The following is a 27,715-nucleotide window of genomic DNA, read 5'->3' as shown; positions in this document are numbered from 1 at the left end:
TTTATCTGCAGAAACATGCAGGCTAAATGTAATGTAAAGATGAAGTGGTATTGTCCTAAGATCGACTTTGCATGGTAAAAAAAAAAAGGTAAAGATGGGTGAGGCCAGAACACGCCTCCCACTATAAGTGACAAGTCTTTACCTGACAAGGGCAACACCCAAAACAAATCAAAGCATATTTTAGATGCGACAGCCCTATAAGACACCAATAGTGGTTTAATGCTAAAAACGTAAAGTCTTGATCATTTTTTTTCTCATCATGGTTTACATTAGATCTTAACAAAGTGTTTATGTTAAGTCTTTGTTGGTAGAGTTCCACCCAGAGATGTGGTTGACAAAAACAGACAGCTGAATGAAAGTCATAAGGGCAAACACGGTGTTGTACTAGTCAGACTGGTGTTGCAGTGGGTGTGGACTGAGGGTTGATAAGAGCCTGCTCGGCTGGTATTGAGCTTGTCAGCTCAGAGGAGGACACAGACTGGATTTTTCCCTTCAATGGACTAAGAAAAGAGTTAAAAGGTTTCGAGACATTATATTGTATCACCAACACAGAACCCTGGAGGACCTTATCTTTGTAAATAGTGATTTACTTTGACTAGAATCACAATGGAGCACAATGGCCCAACTGGAACTCATGGTAAGTTGGTGTTTCTTAACTCACAGATTTATTTTTTCCAACCATACTTTGATTCATTTGTTGGAGTTGGAGCTTTTTTACATTTGTATCATCCTAATTTCACTTTAAAGATTAATCAAATTAAAAAGTAATTCATATGACACCATCTTCCAAACAACATGCATGTCATTGTTGGTATTGACACAGAACTGGTGGCTCTCTTGTTCACCTTGAAGGCAAATTTGCGGCCTGAATAATCTGGGTGAGGGCAGTGGTTTTGTTTGTTTTTGGAAGAAGATCATGTCTATGTATGTAAAGAGATGCATGCAGGTGTCAATGCTAACCTCATTCAAAATAGTTATTTGATTAAGTTATGATGGAAAACCTTTAGACTCACACATATTTAAGGAATAGGATAAAAAAACAAAAAACGAACAACTTTGATGAGTAAAAAACAAGCAAAACAGGGAAACATTTTAATTCACCTGAATGTGAGAACTGAAACTTCACATTTTCAAACAGGAATGTCAATTCATAATAAGGTTTTTTTTACAAATTGCCCATGAGGTGGCGCAATTTCACAGCTCTACAGCATGGCAAGTTAAATATGACTTCAATACACATTATATACTTGTATACTCAAACAGCAGCCATGTATTTATCTTAAGAGCATACTAAAAAGAAACATATGCATTCAACGTTAACATGTGTCCGACCATTTTATTTTATTTTGCTAAAGTAAGGAACAATCATATTCAGAGTAAGACTTGTCATTAATGAAAGGAATTTTCATTGAGAACATATTTGAGTTCCTGGATGTTTTTTGAGAGTCAATGGCATGGGGGACAATCTTTTAACATCAATTAACCAATACAAATATTTAAGACTGAATGTGAACACAGAAGACCTTTGAACTCATTAGAGTACCTGAAAGTCCTCACAAGCTGGTGCACACTCACAACATCAGTCATAATAGAGCAATAGATGTGCTTAGACCCGCCCCATGAGGGGGAACCAGCCTACGTGGTGCCTGTCTGTACTACCGAGGACACATTAAACTTCCACTAGGTATTTTGCAGTTATTCCAAAATGTCTTGTTTACATAAACGTCCGAAAAGGACCAAATCCGAGGAACAGGCTTTCCAGGAGCAGATGAAAAAAGTTGCGTTGGAGAACGGAAAACGCCTAGGTGAGTGTCCCCCCCTGAAAGGTGCAAATGTGCCTGAGCAGAATGACGCGCGCGCTCGGTATTCAGCCAACAAATGCAGGCGCGCGCACAGAATGTTTTGTTAACCTGGATTTTGTTAGATCTTAATCTCTTTAGTGTACATCAAATGTACCTCAAAGGGTATACGTAGTATATTCGTGTTGCTATGATGTAAAATATGTGCTGTGTTTGGGTAGGCAGTGAAGAAGCTGCATAAAGGTGTCCTCATTGCTGGAGGCGACGAATTCTTTCGTGACAACTGAGAGAGCATGTAATGTTCTGTTATCTTGAAGCAAGGGACAAACAGAAACACATTAACAACTTTAAAAATGGTTTGAGGGGAACTACCCTGTGCAGAGAGTGGTAGCAGTAACGTTTCATAACTTATTAGTCATTTTTAGAAGGGAGGCTATAGTGTAACAACTGTTTTATATCTCAAGTCAATCTTTTACAAGTCAGTCTTTTAACACTACTTTGGTCCCATTTTTTTTATTAGGAACCTATGAGTGGACTTACATTCAGCTTTGAATGTATATAATATATATGTATACATTTTTGAAAAAGTGAAACAAAACAAAAAAGTTTTGCTTTGCACCCTCATACAGGACACTCTTTAGGTTGTGTGTTAGCCTTATCACCGCCCCATTCCCCCTAGGGTTTCCCTCCTTGTTATTTAAGGTACATTTGGTCATTTTCTTGCCCTAGCTTGTCTCATCTAGCAGGGTGTAGCAGAAAAACTAAAGGTTCAAAATAACTTCTTTTCCTGCCTTGCATCTGAAAATGATTACTCTGCAAAACAAGGAAAAGGAAACCTCGTCCTAAAAAAAACCAAAAAAAACATGTTGAGTATGAGTCACATTTATGGTTTGAGAAGTGTTTGGAGGGTGACACATATGTACCGTGTGGCTCATCTCTATACATAAAGCTGGAAAGTGTATCACCTTTTCACAGTAAAATAGATTACACTGAAAAGTTGATGTTTAAATTTGTGGACAGAAAGCCTGTCTGAGCAGAGGTGGTGTTCAAACTCTAGAGTCCCCCGCCCTGCCTGCAGAGAAGCTCATAGACGGCCTCTGTGAGTCTGTGGTGTGAGATGGGAAAAAATGTCTGTAATGTTGTTGTCCTGCCCACAACACATCCCTGCTGAGCTGCTGTAAATGTTGTATCCTCAAATGCCCTCAGAGGACATTAGTTATTCTCCCTTTTTTTTTTTAGTAATAACCAATTTTACACATTGTATTAGATTACATCTAACTACAATTTTGAGTTTGTGTAACCAAAAATTTTTTACAAAGTCCCACCCACATCCACTGACACACCAACAAAACCTCACATCTGCACAGATGGAAAACAAACCAAACACTGTCCTCTGAGCCTATTGTGGACTCCTGAAGTGTTGTCCATGAATTATGAATCATGTCCCACACCCTTTCCATGAAATCAACAAGCAGTAGATTTCGTCACCTGAATGACAACGTGCTGGCACCACTAATCTGTTATAAAACATTTTACTGCACGCTGATGAACTCTCAAACATTTATCAGCTGACCATGCAAACTGGACCAAACACGTTTTATATGATATGTGTTTATAGGAAAGATAAAGCAAGGAATGATCTTTTCAAACCCTGTAATTTCACTTCTTCTAAACTGAGGTTATAAAAGGACCTAAAGTCTGCTTTTAAAGGGCAGTGTCACTGATTATACACAGAAATGTCTGTGTCAGTAGATAAGGAGGGTGGGATGTAAGGGAATGGAAAAACGTGTTCCTCTCTCATGTAAATAGAGGTGAAATTCAAGCTAGGTCTAATTACATAAAGAAGAGCTGAACTGAATAATTGATCCATCAACAGAAACTAATTGTAGACTGTTATGATCAACAGCTTGTCATTATTCTCCTTTTAGTTATCATAATGAGTGATAATCAGTCGACTGACAGTCAAACAGTTGGTGGTTTTAAAGTCTTTTTTTCTTTTTTGCAACATTCTGTGGACTAATTGATAAATAGGAAAATGATCTGCTGTGTGTTCCTGCTTTAGCTGGACCCTAGGCGTGTAGCATGGCGGTGCACAGGGTGCACCCATCGATCATCAAGGAAAATCATCTGATCAACTCTATTAAAAAAAACCTTTTACAAACAGTTTTTACTTACACTCATAAAATGCATTTGAAACTTAAAAAATGATAGCAGACTGATGGGCTTTGGAATACTGTTCAGCAACCATTACCTGTTTTAAAGGGGGAGGAAGAAGGGGGAACTGGAAAATAAATACCAAAGTTGCATAATGGGTGATCTGTGTTTGTTTATAAATTGTCTTTTGTTTGTTTCCCAACATTAAGCAACTAAATAAAAGTTAGAGAATCCTTCCAAAAGAGAATCCTTCCAAAAAAACAGGAATCTTTTATACGTGTATTTGAAACTTAAAAATATGTATTTTGCTTTAAATTAATTGTCATATTTTCAAAAATGATGTGCAATATTTGAGTAAGACCTTTCTTACTCTGCCCCCTCCTGCAGGTTTGGAAGGAGATCCAGATCTACAGTTTCTGCTGGAGGGCGGGAAGCTGGTGAAGATCCGCTCAAGCTCCTGGAAAAAGGCACGCTTCTTCAAATTGCAGGAAGACTGCAAAACGTTTTGGCACGAGTCCCACAAAACATTCAGGAAAAACCAAACTTGTGAGTATGCCTACAACTTGACTACATTTGTGTTTGGACAATTTTTTTTCTCTTTGTTTGTGAGGAAAATAACATTTAAGAAACATGATGCACATAAGTAGGATTCTTTCTTCAAAGTCTAAACACATCTGTAAGCCGTTATGCTTTGACTTGCTTATCCAACTTTTACTTTTATTTAGTCAATTTAGGGCTCAGATCTCAATCCAATCCTCTTGATATAAGGAATATATGCAAACACAACACAAAGAAACAACTTACAAAGAAAGTGCTGCAGAAAATACTTGTGTACATGCTTACTTTTTGTGTTTGTACGTCAGAGAGAATAATTTTCTTCTTATTGTTTTGAATCAGTGATTCACTGTAAGGATGTACATGTATTAATCCATCCTCTGGGCCTCTGGAAGCTCTTACTCCCTTGCATCCTGGCTGCAGCTACCAGACCTGATAACCTCTACCCCCCGCCTGAGCTTTGAACAAACACTGAGCGACAGCAGTATTCTCATAGTCCCCATACAGAGACAGTTGATAGTCACACAAAGCTGATATGGAGCGGTCGTGTAAACGCTCATGTGTCAAAGCTGTTTTTAACAAGCCAGCCTAAAGATGGGCCTTCATTTTGTAGGCGTTCCCTTGTTTACGGAAATAAGCTGCATGCTTTATTGTTTTCCTGTGGGCTTTAGAAATCTGCAATTACCAATCAGTTAAGTACTTTGGCTTGAGCTAAGAGAGAGTGGGAGGGTAGCATGTATTGTTTTAACCATCTTTGGTATGAGTTTTGCAAGTTAAGCATGTTATTAGCAAGAAGTCCCATAACATTTTGTCATTCTGTTTTTTCAAGATTTTAATGGTGCCTCTGCTTTCTTTCTTGATACATGGAAGTTATTGCTTTTCTGTCTCTGTGCTTTTTAAAAAAGGGTTTTGCTCAGGTTTTTGCAAAATCCTAATGGAGGTCCTATGTTGGAGTTATACCGTATCTTATTCATGTTGAAGACCTTTTGAAAAAACTCTAGCTTTTATAAACACATTGCTATTTTTTGGACTGGACTTGTAAAATACATGTAGTGCTGGATATCACTTGATGACCACTTGGGTTCTTGTTTTCTATACCAAAAAATAATTGATTAAATACAGCATCTGATACAGTCTCACTGAAAGCAATTGCTTTTAGCAAAAATAGCTATACCAAAAGCTGGCCTTAGCTCTTAGAATCTCAGCTAGCTAGCGCCTAGCGGGAAGCATAGACTGTATGTCACAATGAAAAAACTGCATTGAACAAATAGTAGTAACGTTTGCAGACTTATCAAATAAGAATTTGGCTAAACAGTGTCTACCTCAACAAGGACTTTGAGGTGGAAAATGACTAATTCAAGGTCTCATCTTTGTTTGTCTTTAAATAAAAAAAAAAAAGTAATTAATTGTAATACTGGTCTCTTTGTTATTATTATTATTATTATTATTATTATAGCATTTAACTATATTGCATGAGTGTGTAAAAAGAGCCTTTGTTTGCCCTAATAATAATGGTTACTACCCTTATGGGTACCATCAGGGACCCATAATAAGCCCACATGGGGCCCAGCTAGTTTGGGCCTCAGATGGGTGAAACCTGGGTTGCCCATGTGGGTTTAAGCTAGGGCCCATGTAATGCCCACCTTGAGCCCATTTGGGCTTGCCCGCATGGGGCCACCATGGTACCCCCGGACAAAATTAACCGGGAACCAGCTGGGCCGCACAGATGGGGCCCATTCACCAGCCCATATCTGACCCACATGGGCCCCGCATGGGTGTGACAGGGTCTACTGCCTGCCTACTGCCCATGTGAGGCCCAACAACGAAGCCCACTCTAAGCCCATGCCCACCCAAAGCCCAACCAGCCCAAGTGAGGCCCATATGGGTCCCAACTGTACGTGTTTGCTGGGTCTGGGCTTTATCAAGATTTGTGGTCAATTATTGTTTTGCATTCAGCAAATGTTTTTGTTGTTTATAATTATCAGTTCTTGATTAACGTTCCAATAGCAAGTTAAATATTAACTTTAAGGTTGAGTTTTGAACGCTAACTTGTGCTCCACTTCAGTGAACACACCTTTTATTGCTAAATGTTTTCTTCCTTTTGAAGAAAGGAGTTTGAGAAGCACCAACTTTGCCAGGGCTTACACAATCATCTCATTGTGTGAAATATCATCTGGTATTCAAGCAATGCCGGCATGACACGGATGACATGACTTGGACTTGACGTTGTGGTTTCGGCACTCCAGATGGATTCTCTGAAAATGATCCAAACTAGCAACCCATAGTTCCTCCACAGTGGCCTATCTAGCCGGGGATAATGTACATCTACAGATTAAACAAACACGCCTCTTCGGGCTGGTGCCTTCTAGGTATTTTGTTCACCCGACCTGCAGTCAGCTGAGTGTAGCTTACTCAGCACCTACTCCACACTAAGCCTTGGGTGTGTTTTCAGCATGCCGCCCACTCAATGTTGTGTTATTCTCTTCAAGCAATCTGACCTTTAGATTCATCTTTCCCTAGATAGTCTCTGATAGTCACATGAACAATGCTCACTTCTGTGTGACAGCTCCAACTCTGGTATGTATGTAAAGGATGTAAAGGGCAGAACACTGTGATTGTAACCCTGCTACAACATATGGCCTCTTAGCTAAGCCTGTGGTCTTTGGGGTTTTGTAACAGGAGCAGTTACTGCCACCTATATTGAATGGATCATGCGCGGCCATGCCCGTTTTTCTCTACATTTGGCTCTTCGTTGGAGCCAAGTTGGAGTAGTGGTGCATTAGGCAGCTAATGTCCAAAATATTTCTTTAAGGAAGCTGTACTGGCTGATTATTTATATTTCCTTTATCTATCGTGTTGTGCCTGCTGGCCACAGAACTGAGCTGCCAAACAGAAATAAAGGCCTTCCTGTAGATAAGAAGATACACATTCATTTGGTACTCTGAGTTTTGGAAATGTTGTTGATTAAAGGTCTGCTGCCTCACAAAAGGACTTCTCCACGAAAGAATTATCAAGTTTTGGTCAGAGGGCTAAAAAAAGACCACCAGATATTTTGTGCTGTGACAAAGCATTCACCAAACAAGTTTCAAAATGTATCTTTTGACATGATATTGTTTTTTATTGGGCAGACTTGTCTGGGCTTCTTTCTAAGTGCATTCTTGTTAACATCTGCAGACTCCAGTCATTAGCAAATCAGTCCTTGAGTCCATTTATTACCAACTTCTTCTCTCCAAACAGTCTCCATTGATGACATTGATTCAGTGCGCAAGGGCCGCCAGTCTGAGGGTCTCAATAAACACACAGACCCCAGTGTAGATGAGAAATGCTTCGCCATCATCTTCAAGGGTCGCAAAAAAAATCTGGACCTGATGGCTGCCAGCGGGCTGGAGGCGAAACAGTGGACCAACGGCATTGAGAAGATCATCACCAACATGCAGAACCTCAACCGCCAGCAGAAGAGTGAGCAGTATCCTGAATAAAGTCAAAGTTTATTGGAAAATGTGTTTGTATACTGTACTTGTTTCACAAAAGTTTTTTGTGCACCCGTGAAATGAGACATCCCGAGGTGAAATTGTAATTCTGGATTGATTGTTTGTCGGTTGAACTGTATTGCAAATTGTGAACGTGCTTGACCTAGTTTGATATTTGGCTTTGAAAAAAATCTCATCAAATCCTTACATCTAAATGTTAGCTGGATCATAAACTGCATGCGTAAAGCAGACAAGAACGATGACAACCAGATGACCCTGAAGGAGCTGAAGCACTTCCTGCGACAAATCAATGTTGAAGTGGACGACTCGTATGCAGAGGAAATATTTAAGGTTATTCATTGTTTCATAGATATATACATTATAGGTTCTATATATGGTTTATTAAATATGTTCTTGGACAAACTTGTCTGTTTTTGGTTGATTAATCGTCTCAAACTTTCTCATGTTGTATAGAAATGCGACAAGTCCAATTCAGGCTCCCTGGAGGGCTCCGAAATAAAACACTTCTATGACCTGCTGACACATCGGGAGGAAATCGATGTGGTTTATGGAAATTATGCCGAAACAGAGGGTCAGATGAGCGCTAGAGACCTGCTAAACTTCCTGTTGAATGAGCAGAGGGAGCAGGCGTCCATGGAGGATGCCCTCAAGTTGATTGAAAAGTATGAGGTGGATGAAACAGGTGGGATTAACTTGGTAGCAGAATCATGTGCAGTATGTTTTTATCATTGTTTTGACTTTTATCTGTGCTCATTGAATCTGTCTGACTTTTGTCATCCAGCGAAGCAGAAGAATCGCATGACCAAAGATGGCTTCCTGATGTACCTCCACCACGAAGACGGTTCCATCTTCAACCCAGCCCACAAAGACGTGTATCAGGATATGACCCATCCCCTCAACCATTACTACATATCCTCCTCCCACAACACGTACCTGATGGAAGACCAGCTCAAAGGACCCAGCAGCACAGAGGCCTACATCAAGTAATGACATAATGTAGAACAAAGTGAACAGAAGCTGAAGTCGTTAATCAACTTGCACACTGTTGTAAAAAAAATGTGAATGGACCTTACCTTTGAAACTAAATCTAAAACTACCGTTTTGCACATTCATAATTTCCTTTACATCATAGCAGGATACTTAAACGCATTAATGATTGTATTGGTGTTTTTAATTTATTATTCTTGCATGACTATAACATGTTAAAATGGAGAACAGGTTGATTTTGATTCGAAAATGTGTGAGTTTTTAGCAGCAGTGTATTTTTCTTACTCAATCACTTTATCACACTGATAATAAGGGGCGTAACTACATCAAATATTAAATGTCTATAATATTACAAAGAAGTCCATTCTCAAGTTCTAATATTCATTTCTGTATTGACAGTTGTCCTTTTTCAGTCAGCAGGATAGTTATAGCAGTCTCAAGGTTTTTATTCTTTCAAAGCTGATAGTTCTTGGTTGAAAAGTTTCCAGAATGGAAACATACAAACCTGGTGGCTTGTGCGTTTCTTGAATGTTTCTTTCCTTTCAGAGCACTGATGAAGAGCTGTCGTTGTGTGGAGCTGGACTGTTGGGATGGAGCTAACGGGGAGCCTGTTATTTACCACGGCTACACTCTCACATCCAAAGTGCTCTTCAGAGACGTCATCAGAGCCATCAAAGAGTACGCCTTCAAAGTAAGATAGTGTGTTACTCTGTAAGATTTCCAATTAATACAACTGTGGAGACGCTGAACTTCACTTTTACTAAGTTGGTGTTTCCTTGGCTTTTCAGACATCAGACTACCCAGTGATCCTGTCCCTGGAGAACCATTGCACTGTGGAACAACAGAAGCTCATGGCCCATTATATGATCTCCATTCTGGGTGATGCTTTGGTCACAAAGCCTCTGGGAAACACAATGCCCAACAACTTCCCCTCACCTGAGGTTTGTGGCCTTCACATTCAACTCAAATTTTCTAATAGGGATTACAAGACAATGCAAATTTCTCTGTTTCTGTGCAGGAGCTGAAGGGCAAGATCCTCATCAAGGGGAAGCGATTGAACAAACTGAATGCTGCTGTTAACAATAACAGCACAATAGAGGAAGATACTGTGTCTGAGGAGGATGAGGCTGCAGATTGTAAGGACAATGGAAAAAAAGCCAAATCAAAGGTGAGTCAAGCGTGTCCCATTTAAAAATGATTTATAATCTCAGAATGAGCCAGTGAAACAGTATCCTGTCTCCTTTCAGAAATCAAAAATCAAACTGGCCAAAGTGCTCTCAGACATCGTCATCTACTGCAAGAGTGTCCATTTTAATGGCTTTGAACATGCCAAGGAGAACCAGGATTTCTATGAGATGTCTTCCTTTAAGGAAGGCAAAGCTTTCAACCTGGCAGAGACTTCAGGTAGACGCATCTACTTAAGCGTAGCCACAAATGTAGCTAAAAACGTTGTGTTTTCTCATGAAGAGTTTGTGATTAGTATGTTGAGGTAGTGTTAAAGGATTGTTTTTTTTTAAATGCGTTCTAATAGCCACTGCCTACATCCATCACAACATGGACAAACTCAGCAGAATCTACCCAGCGGGCTCCAGAACTGATTCGTCAAACTACAACCCAGTGCCCATGTGGAACGTTGGCTGCCAGATAGGTACACTTCAATATCATCTGCATATGTAGACATCCTGCTATCAGTAAATGAAGTAACATGTTACAATCAAACTTATGTCTTCATCAATGTTATCTCTGAATTGGTTTAGTGGCATTGAACTTCCAGACTCCCTCAAAGGAGATGCACATAAACCAGGGTCGCTTTCTGCCAAATGGGGTTTGTGGCTACATCCTGAAACCGGAATTTCAGAGAAGTCTGTCCTCTCAATTTGATCCCAACACACTTAGCTATGGCCCATGGTTACAAAGGAAGAGCTTCTATGTTATGGTAAGATTTTTTTTCAAAGGTTAGATATTGAAGACCTTAGAGCTAAAGTTACCTGGGAATGCTGTAAAGGAAATGGTTACACAAGTGTTCCACTTCAGCAGTTGCATCCTTGGGAGGGTGCATTTTACTAATGTGTCACGAATAGTCAGCAATATGTGTTGCTAGTATGTTTCGCTGCTGCCATTATTCTTTGCTTTCTTTTGTTGAGACATTTCTTTCTGTAGTTTGGCATCTGTTCCTTACAATGTGAATAGAGTAACCCCATGTGCTTGAGCACACACCAACAAAGAAAGGATCCACAACAAATGTTTCCCTTGTGCTACTGACTGACAGCATCTGACTTTAAATTTGAGTTTGAAGACTTTTATCATACAGAAGACTTTTTCATGTTGTTAACACAATTATGCCCCTCCCCCTATATTTCGAACAAGTGACGTTTTCCTGTTTATTAAAGGTGATCTCAGCTCAGCAGTTACCAAAGCTCAACAAGGACAAACAAAAATCAATTGTCGACCCCCTGGTTAGAGTGGAGATCTTCGGCGTCCCAGCAGACAACGCCAGCAAGGAGACACACTACATCGAAAACAATGGTGACTATAACATATTTAAACATACACAGACATTGGACACAAGGTGATAAGCCTTTAATATCCATTTTCAGTTTTTCTCAGACCAAATCACACAAGCTCTAACACTGAAAAAAGTTGAACCAACTGAACAATAATCCATCCCTGCAGGGTTCAACCCCATGTGGAATGAGAAATTCCATTTTGACATCCATGTCCCGGAGCTTGCCATGGTGCGATTTATGGTTGAAGACTATGACTCAACATCCCAGAATGATCTCATCGGGCAATACTGTCTGCCACTAACCAGTGTACAGAATGGTAGGAAAGTCCTGCAAAAGTAGTGTGGCGCACTCAACTAAAAAAAGACTATTCTTTAGATCCAGTATTTGCTGTTTAAGAGAGTTATAACTAGATTGTGTTCAGACACACCTCAAATGTTTTTGTTTCTCAAGAGTTTTAGACATCTGTATGTTAATCATATGACCATACTGAGTAATCTCCCAATCATTAAGTGTTTCTTTACAAAGTTCAAACTCCCCTCCTTTTTTCCCAGGATATCGCCACGTACCGATTCTGACCAAGAGAGGAGACGTCATCAGCTCAGCCGGACTATTTGTGCATCTCATGCTCATTGACGCGCAGTAGGCATCCGTTTGGAAAACCTTAGGAGGAATGCAGTTTCTCCAGTTGTAACGCAAGATAATAGAACAGAAAAATGTTTCAAAAGTTTTATCCATGGAAAAAAAAACAGTCATCAGCCGAACTCTAGTGGTTGACTCTCTGTTGTCTTTGTAACACAGTATCATTTTAGATTTTTGTGAAAATAAGAAAGGATGAGTGAACGAGCAGTGTAGTGCATTTTTTAAAGAGTCAATGAACTGTACTTGCCATATTTGGGAGAGGAACAATAAAATGCAGGAAGATATCATTTCCAGCTCAAGACTTGTTGACTGTCAATCCCAATAATAGTTTGAAGTGTTACCATTCCCTTTTAGGTTATGTTTTGCTCAAACTCATAGAAAGCACAAAAAAGTGAATCTGTCTTAACGTAATATGATTCATTTGACTAGAACAAGCCTTTGTTTATGATTTCTTAATTTTGTTTGTCTGAGTCTAGTAACTGTATAAACAATGTAAGATCAGAGAGTCACACGTACAGTATGTCTCTGTGCATGTGTTCAGGTTTCCTTCGTGCAATGTTTTTTTTAATGGTATTTTCATATTTGTATCCAGATTTAGATGCTTTACAACCTTTGTTTGTAGACCTCTGAAAATCTTTTCTGACACATTGATATGAACACATTTTAACAAGTATGTTGTCATACTTAATGTACTACAGCAGTTTTTTGTAACAAACAAGTCAGTATCTTTTCTTTCAGTTTGTCACTTTAGCAGACGTTTGCACTTGCTCTTGATTAAAACCGGCACAGTCTTGTTGAGAGCTTTTTGTTTTTATTCATAAGATTGGTTATTCAGCAATGCAAGAGACAATAATCCACCTAATCATGCAAAATAATAATCAGCATACAAATAAAATACATAAAAATACGGCAAATTATTCAAGTTACAGTTGTGTGTTATTGTCTTATATTTATTACTCACAAACTATTGTGAGGAAAGGTTACCTGAGCTAATCCAGGTAACCTTTTCAACCACTTCACCAACCTGCTGGCTGTCAGAGCTTTCTTTCCTATAAAGTTTGTACTATTCATTTTAAGTACATCATAGTTGTTTAAAATCACAGTCCAGGCTGCAGTCAGAAAAATCCAGGAGACTAAATTCCCCAGCGAAAGACCTGAAACAAGATGTGATCCCTCATCCTCTTGTTTGGGAGGCAGCACTCTTTACCCCTGCACCACTACGCTGTCTAGCAGCGTCTGCATTATCAGGGCTTGAATGCATCCCAGTACATTACTGTTGATCAAAATCATGCCTCACACTCCTGTAGAAAAAACCCCAGAACACAGCACTTCCAGTTTCCAGTCTTAGCTGACTTGAATCAGATTTACTTTGCTCCTGTGTCACTCAGACCTGATTTGTTTTACCACAACATGAATGTGTGAAGAAAGTGTTTTGTGAGTCTGATACAGGTCACATGCTAGTGAGCAGGCAAAAACACATCAGATCAGAGCTGTTACAATAACATAATCTGGAAAATAACTATTTTATTCTAGATACCACAAAAAGTAGAGGTGTAGTCCCAACACTGCGTGTCACTTTTTCATACATTTGCACTTAATGCTTATAAATAAAACCAACAGAGTCGTGTTTAAAATGATGTATTTATTCACAATATATAGGTGATTCAGCCATGTAAATGATAATTATATGTTTTAATCAGTCATGCAATGGTCAGCATAAAAAATAATAAAATACATAAATATATAGCATGGCTGTTTGAATTAAAGTATTTATAGTGCAATTTATTTCATCATAATATTCTCTTTATCACATCATGATATTGAGTTAATTGCAGACAATTCAGAAAACATTTTTACTTGGGTAATCACTTTAACTTGGTTGATGTATGAAAAAGTTGGAAAATGGTAAAAGAAAAAAAACTCTGATGAAATGATCCAGATAAATGCAGTTGCAGGTTGCTGTTTTTTTGTTTTTTGTGTTTTTAACGAAATTGTGAGTATTATTTCGGTAGATGTGTGATCTAGATTTAGATCAGAAAATTCCAGCCTTCTTCTTCAAGTCGGACTGCCTCCACTTTGGCAGGCGGCGAAAGTCTGAGCGGCTAGTACCAAGCAGGTTCTGAAAATCAACATCAGACAGGAAGTCCTGAAATCAGAGCACAGAGGACAGAAGACGAGTTAGGAGGACCTCTTCTGTACATTTTGTGTTATTACATCATGAAAAACATAATTAAGTATACTTAATACAAAATGCAAAGAAATTTCCAATATCTTACAATCAGTCTTTGGTCATGGACATATAATTGCAATTAAAATTAATTAACATGTAAAAGCAAAACACTATTTAAAAACTCACTCCAAAAAACAAACAAACAGCTGCAAAGTTACATTAAACAAGTTTAAAGAGATGAAAAGTGACCTTCATAGTTAATTATTTACATTTAAGACTGATTTAAAATGTTTGTCAGGTTAAATTTAGTATTCAGTGGCCTCTGCTGTATGAATAAAAAAACAATATTGACTCTGATTTGGACTGTAAAGACTCAAATAATGTACCTTAAGGCAAATCCCTACCTAAAACTGAGCTCTGTGAGTTCACAATATGAAGGTAATTTCACTGAGCCATCTGTGTCTGCAGCATTCACACATTTATTAACACCCAGCGCATAATTACTTCCATGTTTGGAACCATTAGCAGAAGATCTATGATTTTGCACCCACCTCTTTCTGGCTGGGGTCCACTCCCTCCGGCAGCTCACTGGGAGACTTGTTGATGAGAAGCTCTGGCTTCAGATGCATCCCAGAGCCTCCAGCAGAGGGGGAAGACGTGCTGCCGCCTCGGAAAGATGACGGGCTGGAGGGAGTAGAGGAATCACTCCCTTGGAATCCGTACACAGGAGAGGAGCTCATGGGGCCCCCTGGAGCCCTGTAACCACCCCCACTCATCCCAACAGGGCTCTTATTGAGATTAGCATTGTTCAGATCCTGCAGACACCAGTCATCAATAAATAACATTCTTGTTGTGTCATCTATTGCATTAGAGAAAATTCAGGTTATGCGTAATTAAGTATTAGTTGGTGAAGCCAGTTAGTGTCAGGGTTAGTGTCAATCAATCACTTACTAAAGTTATCTGTGAGATTGATGCTGCATCGCTCAGCTTTTTTTTCATCTCCTCATAGGAGTTTCCTCCCTGTTCAAAAGATCAAGTTAGCCATGATTGAAAATGAATGAATCATAAAGAATCTTCGACAGCAAACACACATACCTGTAAAACATCCACATATCACTCTGTATACACTTTCTAAATTCTAAAATGATCAGTCAAAAGTGGATAGCTCATGTGAATTTAGTTTCCTATAATCATGTATTGTGATGGAAATGTGCAGACACAGAGTTACGCCTCGCTGTATTGAAACACTTCAGATCCCTCCACTGAGATCAAAGAGATCGAACACACTCACGCTCCACTTATGAGGGTCCCACGCATTGAACCAGCCGGTGAAGGTCAGCGGTTCGTATCCCTGTTTGATAAAGATGATGGGAGTGTCAGGGTCGCGATCTCCTGGGTGGCTCCTCAGATAGTCCTGTGCGCTGTTCCACGCCTCCTTGGTCTCGTACTGATTGGCCAACGTTCCAACCCACAAGAAAATCTGAGAGGATTTAAGAAAGATAAAATATGAGAAATACAAAACGTATACTTCCCTGAGTGGTTGAATTTTATTTTTATAGATATCTAAAATTGTATGCATTTTTAGTTAAATTGGCTATGTTTAGCTATGTTTTACTGGTTATTTTAATGACTGATTAACACACAAACTAGCTATAGCTAATTATATTCTATACTGGACACTCAAGATGGTAGTGTCTTCTTTTAAGCTTATTATCTGCAAAAGATCCAATGGGTTTATTTCTCCAGAGTTAGAGTCTCACATCTACAATTTACTTGTTAAGACATTTCAGCCCTTCACAGTTTTCTTTGCAGTTGATATTTCATTCTCTCAGATTTTTTACATAGGTCTAATAATCAACAAAATCCATCTTCTTAACTGTTATCCATAGATACGTGACATTCAGTGTAGCTCCTTCAGCCTCTCACCTCCTCCCAGGTGTCCAGCAGCATGACATCTTCCTCGTCCAGGTCGCTCTGGCTGAAGTCCTCTATCTCAGTCATCCTAAACTGACCGCTCTGATTGGAGCATTCAAACAGCCGGGGACCGTAAACCGGCTCCTCCCTCTGCAGCCTGAAACAGCACAGCAGCACTGGCTGTCATTACAGCGGTGTAATCTGCTCTGTTTATGAATGTGCTGTCGAGGGGGAATACGACATTGGGTATATTCTGCTGACCTTGATATCAAAATAATCCATCCAGATTTAAATGTAAGCTTATTAATGTCTCAAAATATGATTAAAAAGCCTTTTGGACCACTTTTGAGGACAAGTCCTTACGGCTTAGTGTAAATGTCATTCTATGAATGCATTTAGTATTGTATTGAATAAAAGGAAAACATGTAGAGAACTTAAAGCTCTACGTTGAATACTCGTCTGGCTCGTGAAAAAATACGAGTTGCAGAGTTGGCAGAGTAGCTAAAGTCAAATGTCTCTTAAGACTGAAGTATCACAATATAGGTGGATGTTGCTGCTGGCTGTCTGAGTTACCTCTTGTCATTAGCATAGGGGGCTTTTCCTCCCAGAGCGACCCAGAATTCAGCTGGCTCCTGTCCCTCCATCACCACCTGCTTGTCCTGCTTGGACAGCACATCAGACATGGCTCGCCCCATCTCCCTCTCGTCCCCGTTGCAGCCCTGGAGACACAAAAGAGCAAGACATCAAACATACACACGCAATTGTGTGAAAATGCAAAATGAGATTTGCATTTTTGAATATTCTGTTCGTGTGAGGCTTTTTTCACACCCACCTTTCCGTACCACAGGTAGCATGTGTGGTTAGTCTTCAGCAGGAATACATCATTGGTGTTGAGAGACGAGGCCCTCGCCGGTACCTCGGTGGCCTTTGTGGTAAGTTCTTCGTTCCCTCTCACCTGGAACAGTCTGGCATCTCTGTCAGGATTGACTACGCCAGCTCGGCCTGTACCTCCCTGAAGAGCAGAATGTGTGCATTAATCAGATACTTTATTTCTATTACTTTTTCTTAGAGGGAAAAAAGACCTTTCCAGATACTGTAATAGTTCTCCAAATCACGATCGACCACATTTGCCTAAACCAAATGTAGAAATTGTTGTGCATTTGAGCATTTGTAATGAAGCATAACATGTTCTTCTTGGTGAAGAATCGCACCTCAAATATGATGAGTTTGCCTTTGAACATCGCCAAGAAGTGTCGAGGTTCCTTTCCCATGACCACCCTAACCTGGACTGGGGCTCCATTGTACTTGTTATCAACGTCCACAGCCTGGTAGGCACACGCTGTGATCTCATCTTTGGTGGCATGACGTCCCTGGTTCAAAACAACATGGAGACAAGTTAGAACAGGACAAATGTGTTTTTAAAGGAGAGAGAAAGACAGTGTAGAACTACTGGCACAGTTGCAGTTTCGATCCCCGTTTCTCAAACACACGTGTGTAAATCTGCTGAGACACGGAGTCAGGGACAGGTGATGCATTTGTAGCCGATATCCAAATCTTTGAAAAATGTCAATCAGGTGCATCACAGGAGCAACATAAATCTACTCATGTTATTTGCAAACATTAACATCTGGTTTACCAAGTTTTGGTTCATTTTATCCGTCAAAGTCATGATTATGTTTCATTACATATTTACTAGTCCATGAAGTTTTCTTGTATATGTTGCATGACCATATGGCCAGGAAGTCCGGTAAAGCACAGAGAGAGAGAGAGAGAGAGAGAGAGAGAGAGAGAGGGAGAGAGAGAGAGAGAGAGAGAGAGAGAAAGAGAGAGAGAGAGAAAGTCTCTTTATGACTACACCAGCTTTGATGTCACTAAACAAACCATTCATAACCCTGGCCTTTGACCATCAATGTCTTATCAGTTCATTACTAATTAGTCAAAGTGGCTATGAATACAAATGCTAAAGATACGGAATCTTTGTTTTCCTGAGATTTCAAGATCACAAGAATGAGATGGGAGAAATGTACAGAAAAATATTTTCACAGGACTCCACGACTATTTCCATCATGGGAGCAATAAATACAATGCATAGATTCCATCTTTGATGATACTGACCTGCCACATGTAGAGTATGTACTGTTGCTGGTATGACCTTTGATATGAGTACAGCACCAAGTAGCAGTCTCCTCCATAAAACTGGCCATATGTGCTTGGATTGACTTCCGCCAGCTCTAAGTCCTCAATACGCCACACCTGACATTTAAATGGACAAAAAACGTAGAGAAAACCGTTTAGCCTTCCTCCCTTTTCAAACCACACACACATGAGCACCAATACTTCTCTTATTCTCTTTTTATCCTAACCTTCACATCTCCAGAGGCATCATCCACCATGCGCTGCTTTGCTGCCAGTTCAGGACGTGCATGGAGCTGCATCACGTCAAACTTCACTTGCTCTACCTTTGCTATGAGGAGACCCAAAGTGTACAGTATTAGAAATTAATCATCATAAAAAGTGTTAAAATTTGTTTTCTAAATGAATTGAATAAACCAAAATAATGTGCTAAAATGAGAAGGTAAAAGCCCTATTAGCTCTTAAAGGTAATTGTTGTATTGGGCATTTTGTCTTTAGGATCCAAAGTCAGTATATTAATGTTTTCTTTATTAGTGTCTATTTTAATCTGCTAGGCACTAGTCTGTAATGTAAGAGAAGATCAGCTTCAAGAGCAAACTGATCCTGATGAATATTCATGAAAGGTTATGTCGGGGTTACCTATCTTTCCCACGCTGTAGGTGGTTCCAAGACCTCGGGTTTGCCCTTTTTCTCTCCAGGATTTGAACGAGTGCTTGAACATAGCTGACTCCCCGCCCTCTGTCATCACCTCCACACTGGTGCTGGAGGGATAGTTCTTGGCTTTAATAAAACCCTGGAAGGAAAGAAGAGTAGTTTTTATTATTTTTGATGAAGGATCTCTATTAAGCCAGCTCATAAAAGAGAACCATAAAACTGAAGAAATACACTATGAAAAAAGGGAACTAAAGTATGGCTCCTTTATTAGAACAACAGAAGCTTGTTATGGTTGAGTGTTCAGTTAAAAGTCCACTCACCACAGCCCTGTTTAGAGCTTCTCGCCGCTCCTCATTGGAGGCTTGTTTGCCTTTCCAAACCATCACACTGGAGCCCCTCTGGTCCAAAATATAACAGTCCTGAATTTAATATAGAGGGAAAACATGAGACTGGGCCGGTTTGCTGTAATTTCAGTGGTAAAGTAACATCTAAGGAGAATAAAAGACATTTACAGAGGAGTGCAGCAGGTCTTGTGTAAGAGGCTGTGTGGCCACTTCTTGAACCACAAGATTCCCACTGCTTTCAAAAACACTGAGGGAAAAAAAAGAGATAATGATTTAATTTGAAGGACAAAATATTCCCAACATATTTCAGCACTGATTCAAAAGACGAAGTAAAAGTACCCACTGGTAAAGTCTGACCATGCTGCTCTGCACACTGTCAGTTTGGTCATCAGGAATGGCCTCCCTGAGCGGCCCATTCCTCTGACCCAGCACCGCCATCATGACCTTCATAAGCTCTGGAGAGTCATGCTCATTTCCTCCCTCCACAATACCTATCTGAGCCCGACCTCCTCTCTCTCTGTCCCGGATGTCCTGACTCAACAAGACTGCCTGCAAAAAAACAGGAGGGAACATAACTAAGTAACACGACTTTACTTCAGTTTTAAGAAAAAGGTCCACGTCAATTTCTAAACGTTTCAGAAAATTCCTCTAAAAAAAACCTCTGGGAAAAGTTTGCAGGATCGACTCCTGCTTCTAATGCTACTTGTTGCACATCATCCCCGATTCTTCTACCCACAGTTCCTGTACAATAAAATACATTCAAAGGGCCCTAAAGATAATATTAAAAAATAAAACGGAAGCTATGACCATTTTCTGGGGAAAAATCTTTGGAAAAGGCCTCCAAAGATTCTTGAAAATGTACATGAAAGTTTCAAATTATTCTGGAAATGTAACTGAAATTTCCCCGTTGAAAGGTCAGAAAGTTTACGTTTCGAACATTTCTGTGAACATTTCTTTTGCTCTATTATTTAAACATTCTGAGTGATGGATTACCTTGAGCTTCTCTCTCCGGTTGCTCTTGGGGCCGTTCCACTGAACTATGGCTTTTCCCATATCCAGCAGGAATATGTCTCCATTGTTAAAGCTGTTCCATGATACCTCCACCTGCAAATAACGTCAGTTTAACTTGTATGATTAAAATAAAGAATTCTCCCTGTCACAGATGCAAAAAGATATAGAATATTAATGTGTAGGGAAATATAACTCAAAACACTTAACGTCTAATTGTTCAGCTTTGCAAAAGGCATCTTTGACATTCATTTTAAAATATTGACGTGATACAAAAATGTTATAAATACATTTGGAGGTATCCATCTTTCATAATTTTATAAAAAAAATTAAAAAAATCTATTGATGAGTTCAATTAGATTATGATTATAATGATCAGTGACACAAGTGATCGTTGACTGCTCCTGCTTGAATTGACTGTTTGATCTGTTTTGTTGCAAGTGTGATTTTAATGTGTGGCCAAACCCTAACAAACATTCAATAACCATTTCCCTTCTTGGACTTAATACAAGTGTCAGTATCTTTTACAGCAAAATAAAATACAGTTTGTGTTTGTCAGCAGATTATTTTCCCCGCCTTGATGAGAAAACAAGAAATAATAACAAAATGTGACGTCAGTGGTAAACACTGTTAGCTGAAGCTTCTTCTTCTTTGGGCTGTGTGCTTCTATTGTTAGCTACAGCACGCAGGCAGGTGCTAACTAACAGGAGTTGTGTTGTCCTTTTTCCATAGTCACACTGACATGCTAAGGCTTACAATACAGGTTTTCTGAATGCGAAAGTAGCCTACAGTATTTTGTTAATCCACAAATGGTTTTTGTGTTGACTTTGAAAGCCATTGTGATGAATGTCTTTAACTTTTGTATCCACTTTCTTCTGTCAGTTGTGAAACATGTTATTTATTGTGCTTTCCTTGTTCAATTAAGTTTATTTTGATTATTATCTTGTTTTTCTTTTGTATTATCGTATTAGCAGCTGTGCAAGTAATCTACCCCTCCAACAACTCCCTCAACCACAATTCCGACTACTTGGCAGGCACAGTTAATCCCCATCACAGCGCTTTTTTTTATTTCATGCTGCGTACCTCTGAAGCTGTGACATGCTTCCTCCCTTTGACGTGCAGCAGTCTCAGGACATTGTAGGAGTTAGTGTCAACGTGGTCAAAACCAGAAGCCACGCCCCCTTTCTTGTAGCTGTGGAGAGATGAGTTGCTGAAGTTCAAGCGTGATCAAACAATAACAGCAGTTTGAAAGCAGAATGAGTGCAAAACAGCAAGAAGCAGTTTTTTTTTTTTTTTTATCTAGCACCGTAATTTAACAGAAAGGAAAAACCCAATGAAATGGAAGAGGAAAATCTGTTTTTCTTTGCTTAGCCCCAACAAAACAAGTGTAATTTGTGTCTTAATGATTCCACGTAGAGGATTTACTCTGGTAAAACCCTGTCCCAGGAAGATTACAGCACAAATGTGACTCCCTCTCTTATTTTTGTCACCACCCACTTCTAGCTCATATACCAGCCCTTGTCTTTTACACACATGAGGCCATTTTTGAAGTAGCTCCGGAACCGTGGAGATTCGCAGCCCTGCACCTCCCTGTGCTGGACAGGACTCCCACCCAGGTGCTCGTCCAGCTGGGTGACGAAGATTGCTGCTGCGCCCTGCTCATCCTGAGAGGAGGCTTTTCCTATCCAGTAGTGGATGTCAGCTGACTGGCCTGAGCCTTTGTTCTGATTTATCTGGTGTGAAAACAAAGAGGGAGACACAGTCACACTTCCACACAAACTTGCAAATCATGCATAAATCACATGTCTGCATTCATTTACGTCTCTTGAAAAATTGGCCAGTGTTGTACTCACATAGAGAACAATATAACAATCCCCTTCAAAGAAGTTACCAAAGCCCTTGGCTGGAACTGGCACCATCTGCATGTTCTGAGCAAGAGAAAAAACAGCAAACACTTTGCTAATTATGAAATCTGGCACTAAAATAACATAGCATTATCTGCTACGTAAAGTACAGTTTAAAACTAACATGAGTTGTGTAATATTTATCTTCAAGGAAACTTACATTGATGGTCCATATCTGCAGGCCTGGCTTTCGTTGAACATTTCTAAATGGGTCTTGACTGTCATCACTCATCGTTCTGCTGAACTGGAAAAAAAATAAAATTATAAGGCAATAAAAGGTTAGAAATGTCACTGTTGTTTGACTTGCAACGATGCAGCGATTTATGACCGATGTATGCATTAAGGCAGATGTGTCCACCCCGTTGTTCGTTTCTATGATGTTCGCCAGTTGGGGCTAAATTGTTTTGGATCGAAATAAAATACTATAATATAAAACTTTGAATGAGCAATTTATCACAAAAAAAGTATTCCCCTTTTGAGTTGAAATTCAGAGTTAAAATGACAATGTAAATCTCACTTTGACGTAAAACTAATTAAGAATGAAAAAGTGAATCAAAACTGTGGGTCCAGAATATCAAAACACAAATGAAGATTAGGTATGAAAAGCTCTGTAGAGAAGCAGGGACTGCAGATTTACAGTATGTAATTTAGTACAATTCTGAAAACCACAAGTCTTGCTAATAATGCTGAGTACACCCCTACATATCAGAACACTTTAGTAGATAAGAAAACATTTAATAGAAAGTCATCCCAAGTGCTTCAACACACAAACATTGCATTTCTCCAAGTGTTCTCCTCATTGATCATCTTGTTCAAGTTTCCTATCTTTTCACTTGAAACAGATGTCTCTGGCATGTCAAGTGAACCATTTCAAAAGATTGCATCTCTGACGGCAAAACACCTCTAATCCCCCTAATGAGTGTCAGCTTGGCGCCATAGCAACCTTGAAGTTCTACTATCAGTTCTTCTTAAACAGCTCCCTGAGATATTAGAAACAACAGCAGTGATAAGCAAACACACTGTAACAGCAGCTGAGCCAAGAATATATGCTTAATTGTGACACACCGTATGGAAACAGGATCAGGGGGATGTCAAGCTGCCGCCAACACATCATGAATGCAAATACAAAAATCCATGCATACATGAATCGATTGTCAGATAGCTGGTGGAGCTATAGTTGTGGTTTTTCCCTAGGGAAATAACCCAGCTTTAATTCATGGTCCATATACCGCACGCTGTATCAGAATCTAATCTTTGCTCCAGGTGCAGGTATAAAAATGTCCTCGGCAGTGATTGATGGAGTGGGTGGTGTAAGGTGAGGCTTGGTCAGTCAGCTGTATTCTACCACCATGTTTACTACTCCCTTTATAATATTATCAAGGCTTTATTATTGATGTAATAAAGAGGTGACACACTATGCTTTCAAAAAGAGTAAAGAAATCTTTTAAATCAGAGGGCTTGGCTCAAGTTGCTAAATCAAACTTCAGTCAATATGTGAGTCAAAAGAGGAACAAGAGGAAAAGACTGACTCATGCAGGAATAACTTCACATCTTGTGATATAAAAAGTTGCAGTTTTGTTAGCAGCTCAAAAACATGGAACATTATGGAACAGAGAAAGCACTGGCCGAAGGAATGATTGCAGGATGATAGTAAATGCTAATTTAACACTTACCAGTCAACTAGATATGAGTTAAAAATTAGACAACTGACAAATGTCATGACACAGTGATATCTAGCTTAAGTATGCTAACATGAGCTAACATTAAGCACCATAGTTACTGGTGATTCATGACAGAATGAGTCCGTAGCAGCAAAATACTGAGTTCATGCCGTTACACGAGGGTTTGAGGAGTTGCTCTTGAACTCCACTTTTAATTCCTAAGAGGGAGATTGGTTAACAAATAAATCTTGCTTTTGGCTAGTCTATCATACTGGGAGCCAGTGTGCTACGTTATATGCCTTAACAGAGTCTGGCACCCTTATTTTGAGGGATGCAGGCTGAAAGATTTGGGACCCCCTGGTTGATCCATTATGTGATGTAGTTGTATTTTACGCTGTGTATACAACCCAGTTTTTTTTTTGTTTGTTTGTTTTTATTTTTAAAGGTTTATTTTTGGGACTTTTTTATGCCTTTATTTAGAGACAGGGCAGTGGATAGAATCAGAAATCTGGGATAGAGAGAGAGTGAGGAAATGACATGAGGGTGAAAAGCCACAAATCAGATTCAAACCCAGGCAGCATGCTCGGAGGACTATGACCTCAGAGCACTCTTATCACCTGTTGTTGAATCTAAAAGATTGTTTTTTTTAATGTGTTCAACAAAAGCAAGTGAAAAGGAGCTGTTAACTAAAACCCCATCAAATGATATCAAACAATTATTTCAATCATTTCAATTGTTTCTTTTGCACAACTTAATTAATGAAATAGTTTCTGAAAACAATACAATTCAATTATCTCACGTTCAATTATCTCACATACACGGCATTAAATATGTTTCATATATGTTTAAAGTCAGATTAGTTAACTATCCTTGATACCTAATGAGCAAATTGCTTGAGAGCAAAGAGGAGGCCACACCCTAACTCTGTCTTTCAAACAATAGATAATGTAACATTTTTCTAAATATGTATCAATAATTTGACAGTGTAGTATCTGGTATATCTGACAGACTATACTTTAAACAAGAAAAAACGAATCTGTTTTCATCACTAACGTCTTTATGACAGGTGAACCACTTTAATATGTTTGTCACAAAATCTAAATACTGTCAAACATGTTCCCCTCCCTTTACTTTGACTTATTTCATTCAATTGAACTAATGTCTGAAAATATTGTCATGATTAATGATGGTTTTGGAGGTTGTAGCTGCAACTCCCTGTTGTGAATGAAAAAGACAAATGCAATTGTGCTGTGCTACCCGATACCGTTCAGAATAAATGAAAAACTTAAACAAACAATTTATGAAAAGAGAAATGGAGGAACAGTGCTGCGTCCATTACTGTGGCAGGAAAGACTGGTTTCACATCAATTAAGCTGCGGTGTCCATTGACTCAGCTTTCACAATGGGCTTTGTTAATACATAATGATATCAACTTGATTTTACTTTGCGGTATGTGCAAGTAGGTTGGAAACACGCCATAATGTCTGTTTTAAAGATTTGGTTGCAAAAACAATAAAAAATGAAAAAGATAATGATTTTGTAATTTGTAAATCAAAGTGATTAGAAACATATGGAGAGATACAATAAAATAAAAATAAAATAAAAACCTTGTTAAAAGAGTCACAAATATAAAAGTATGGCTCTTACCTTGTTTTGTGTCTGGTGGAGTGAAGCTCTGTGTGTCCCCTGTAAGTGTGGAGTAGGATTAATGAGATTTTAACTTAATGTTATAGAGTGTCCCTAGCTCTCCCTCGTATGCAAGCTGGAGTGTGCTATAGAGAGTGGGGCTGGGTGTATTTGTCTCCACACCCAAGTTTGAACACACCTGCAATTTCCTGCCTGCTTATTTACAGTGCATCAAACCTACGCCTACATTGTTGCCCAGTCACCTCTGAAACAGAGAGAATGTGATTTGTTATCGGGAGTCTTGCTCGTTTTCAGGATGAATGAAGGGAGTAATGGACCACAAAGTGGTGATGCTTAAAAACTATCATCCACAATACTTGGACTTAAATATACTCTAGCAACACTCAAGGTCCTGATTGTGCTTTAAGTAGGCAGCTAGTGTTGTTTTCATGTCCGACTGAGCCATCAGAAACACAGCGGGTGTGACGGGGGCCACTCAACGCCAATTATTCATGTCACAACTGTTACAACTATAGCAGATGGGGTGTACTCAAGGAGCCCGAGTGTTGGAGAGGAATCTGAGGCTTTCTGTGGCTAAACCTCTCCTTCTGGGCCTCCTCTCACACACTCAAGGAGAAACACTTGACATTATTGAAGGTTTGCAGCTCTGGGGCTTTGTTCTCCCATCAGAGGAGGCTTTGGCAACATTTGTTTGTTCAATGTGGAGAAGTATTAACATGCTGTATACATAGAATTCTTCATAGTTTTTGCAGTGTGGATGTTAGTCAAACAGTGACTTTAATGTACAGAGGCGTGAAACTGTTACAGATGAAAATATAAAGTATTCCTCAAAGTATCAAACCCTGCTCTGAACATTTCCAACCTGTGCAAACAATCTGTGAAATCCTGCTGCTGCAGCCAGTGCACGCTGACCATTCCTGTCAAAGCATTACAAACGTCTTTGTCTTGTGTTGTTCACGCGATCCCTGCCATCGAGTCTAAGAGGAAGATTGTTGCATAACTAACCTTAGTACTCCTCTTAAACAACAGCTTGACAAGTGAACAGACTTAAGCTTCTCTTACCTTTGACCACGGCTTTTCATGTTTAGAATCAGTCCTGAACTCCATCATGAAAGTATGGTCATTTCAACAACGTGGAGAATTTCCGTCCACACATTTCTGAGGGACAAGTGGGAAATTAAAGGTCGGGGGAAAAAAAACAGGCTTGAACAATAGGCTCTGTAATGCCTAATCCACTGCAGCAGTTAAAGTGGCCGCTACGTAAGCGGAAGCCAAAAGTTCATGTCAAGATATCACATGAAGCTTAGTGTCTCTTGGTTGCACATTAACCAGTTTATGTCCATACAATTAATGCACCTTGCAGATCATTTAACTCTATTAACAAAGGAGCTGTAGCCATTGTGGAAGAAGGTACTTTGTCCTTTAAAATAGGAACTTGATAATATATTTTATTTCTGTTCTTTTGGGTATATTAGTTACAGACAATTTTCTTAGATACAGCTGAATGGCTTTCAGTGTTTTCCTCGTACTTGAAAATACTAAAGAAGAAAACAGTTTATGATTGAAATACTAACAATTCCTTAAAAACATTTTTTTAAAGGGCACGTCAAGGTCTTCTCCGCCATTTTAGGTTAGAAAAATTCTATTTGTCTCATGATCATTCTTGATCATGCATTGTGATTGAAAGCTTGAGAACAGATATGAAAAGCACTCACACAAGAAATCATTATAACTGCTGTTTCCAAAAGTGGCCTTTGAACCTCAGAATTACATTCATGGCAATTTACACATGTAAAAAAAAAATAAAAAATTAAAGATGCTTCTCAGTTGTCGTTGAACCAAGTGTCTTGTTTTCCAGCTTCTAGGAGACAACAAAAACAACCTGTAGCCTCAGCGACACCTTTAAATATTGTCACCTTTAAGTTGATGTGTCCAAATTTGCTGAAAAGAAAATCGCTGCACACCCATCCTGTCTCCATGACAACAGTCAGTTCATAACGACCGCTGTATGACCGACACTGCTGTTACCTTTTTACTGTATGTTTTTTTTTTTTTTTTAATTTAAAATAATTCATTGCCCAATCAGACACTGAGTAAATAGGATGTGAGTACAAGACACGATCCCAAGGCGGCAGAACTACAGGGAAT

The 27,715-nt window shown here is 39.3% G+C and overlaps 2 protein-coding genes across 3 annotated transcripts; one reads left to right on the top strand and one right to left on the bottom strand.

Annotated features, from left to right (window-relative positions):
• The first annotated feature begins 420 nt into the window (after positions 1–420).
• On the top strand, positions 421–13,049 carry plcd1a (phospholipase C, delta 1a). Of its 2 annotated transcripts, none has more exons than XM_079361754.1 (15): positions 421–637; positions 4,341–4,499; positions 7,746–7,974; positions 8,200–8,329; positions 8,453–8,681; positions 8,781–8,982; positions 9,533–9,677; positions 9,775–9,927; positions 10,005–10,154; positions 10,234–10,390; positions 10,518–10,634; positions 10,744–10,922; positions 11,377–11,512; positions 11,660–11,809; positions 12,045–13,049. In XM_079361754.1, exons 1-15 carry the CDS (start codon positions 607–609, stop codon positions 12,134–12,136), a joined length of 2,259 nt encoding a protein of 752 aa, XP_079217880.1. In that variant the 5' UTR covers positions 421–606; the 3' UTR covers positions 12,137–13,049. The 2 variants fall into 2 exon arrangements, with proteins under 2 accessions (XP_079217880.1, XP_079217879.1); XM_079361753.1 differs by lacking the exon at positions 421–637 and adding an exon at positions 1,628–1,805.
• A 705-nt stretch (positions 13,050–13,754) lies between these two features.
• vill (villin-like) lies at positions 13,755–26,714 on the bottom strand. Its single transcript, XM_079361874.1, has 21 exons — positions 26,630–26,714; positions 25,568–25,606; positions 22,420–22,503; positions 22,209–22,283; positions 21,889–22,088; positions 21,439–21,547; positions 20,341–20,451; positions 19,691–19,896; positions 19,516–19,594; positions 19,324–19,422; positions 18,989–19,142; positions 18,580–18,680; positions 18,332–18,469; positions 17,428–17,586; positions 17,049–17,228; positions 16,790–16,935; positions 16,229–16,373; positions 15,594–15,782; positions 15,254–15,322; positions 14,854–15,117; positions 13,755–14,278 (listed from the first exon to the last, which is right to left on the bottom strand). The coding sequence occupies exons 1-21, from the start codon at positions 26,675–26,677 to the stop codon at positions 14,165–14,167; spliced, it is 2,709 nt and encodes a 902-aa protein (XP_079218000.1). The 5' UTR covers positions 26,678–26,714; the 3' UTR covers positions 13,755–14,164.
• Between the last annotated feature and the right edge of the window lie 1,001 nt (positions 26,715–27,715).

Source organism: Symphodus melops (genome assembly GCF_947650265.1).
Source record: "Symphodus melops genome assembly, chromosome: 14".
Classification (NCBI taxonomy): domain Eukaryota; kingdom Metazoa; phylum Chordata; class Actinopteri; order Labriformes; family Labridae; genus Symphodus; species Symphodus melops.
Note: the sequence above shows the minus strand (reverse complement) of the source record. Positions and strands in the feature narration are given on the sequence as shown.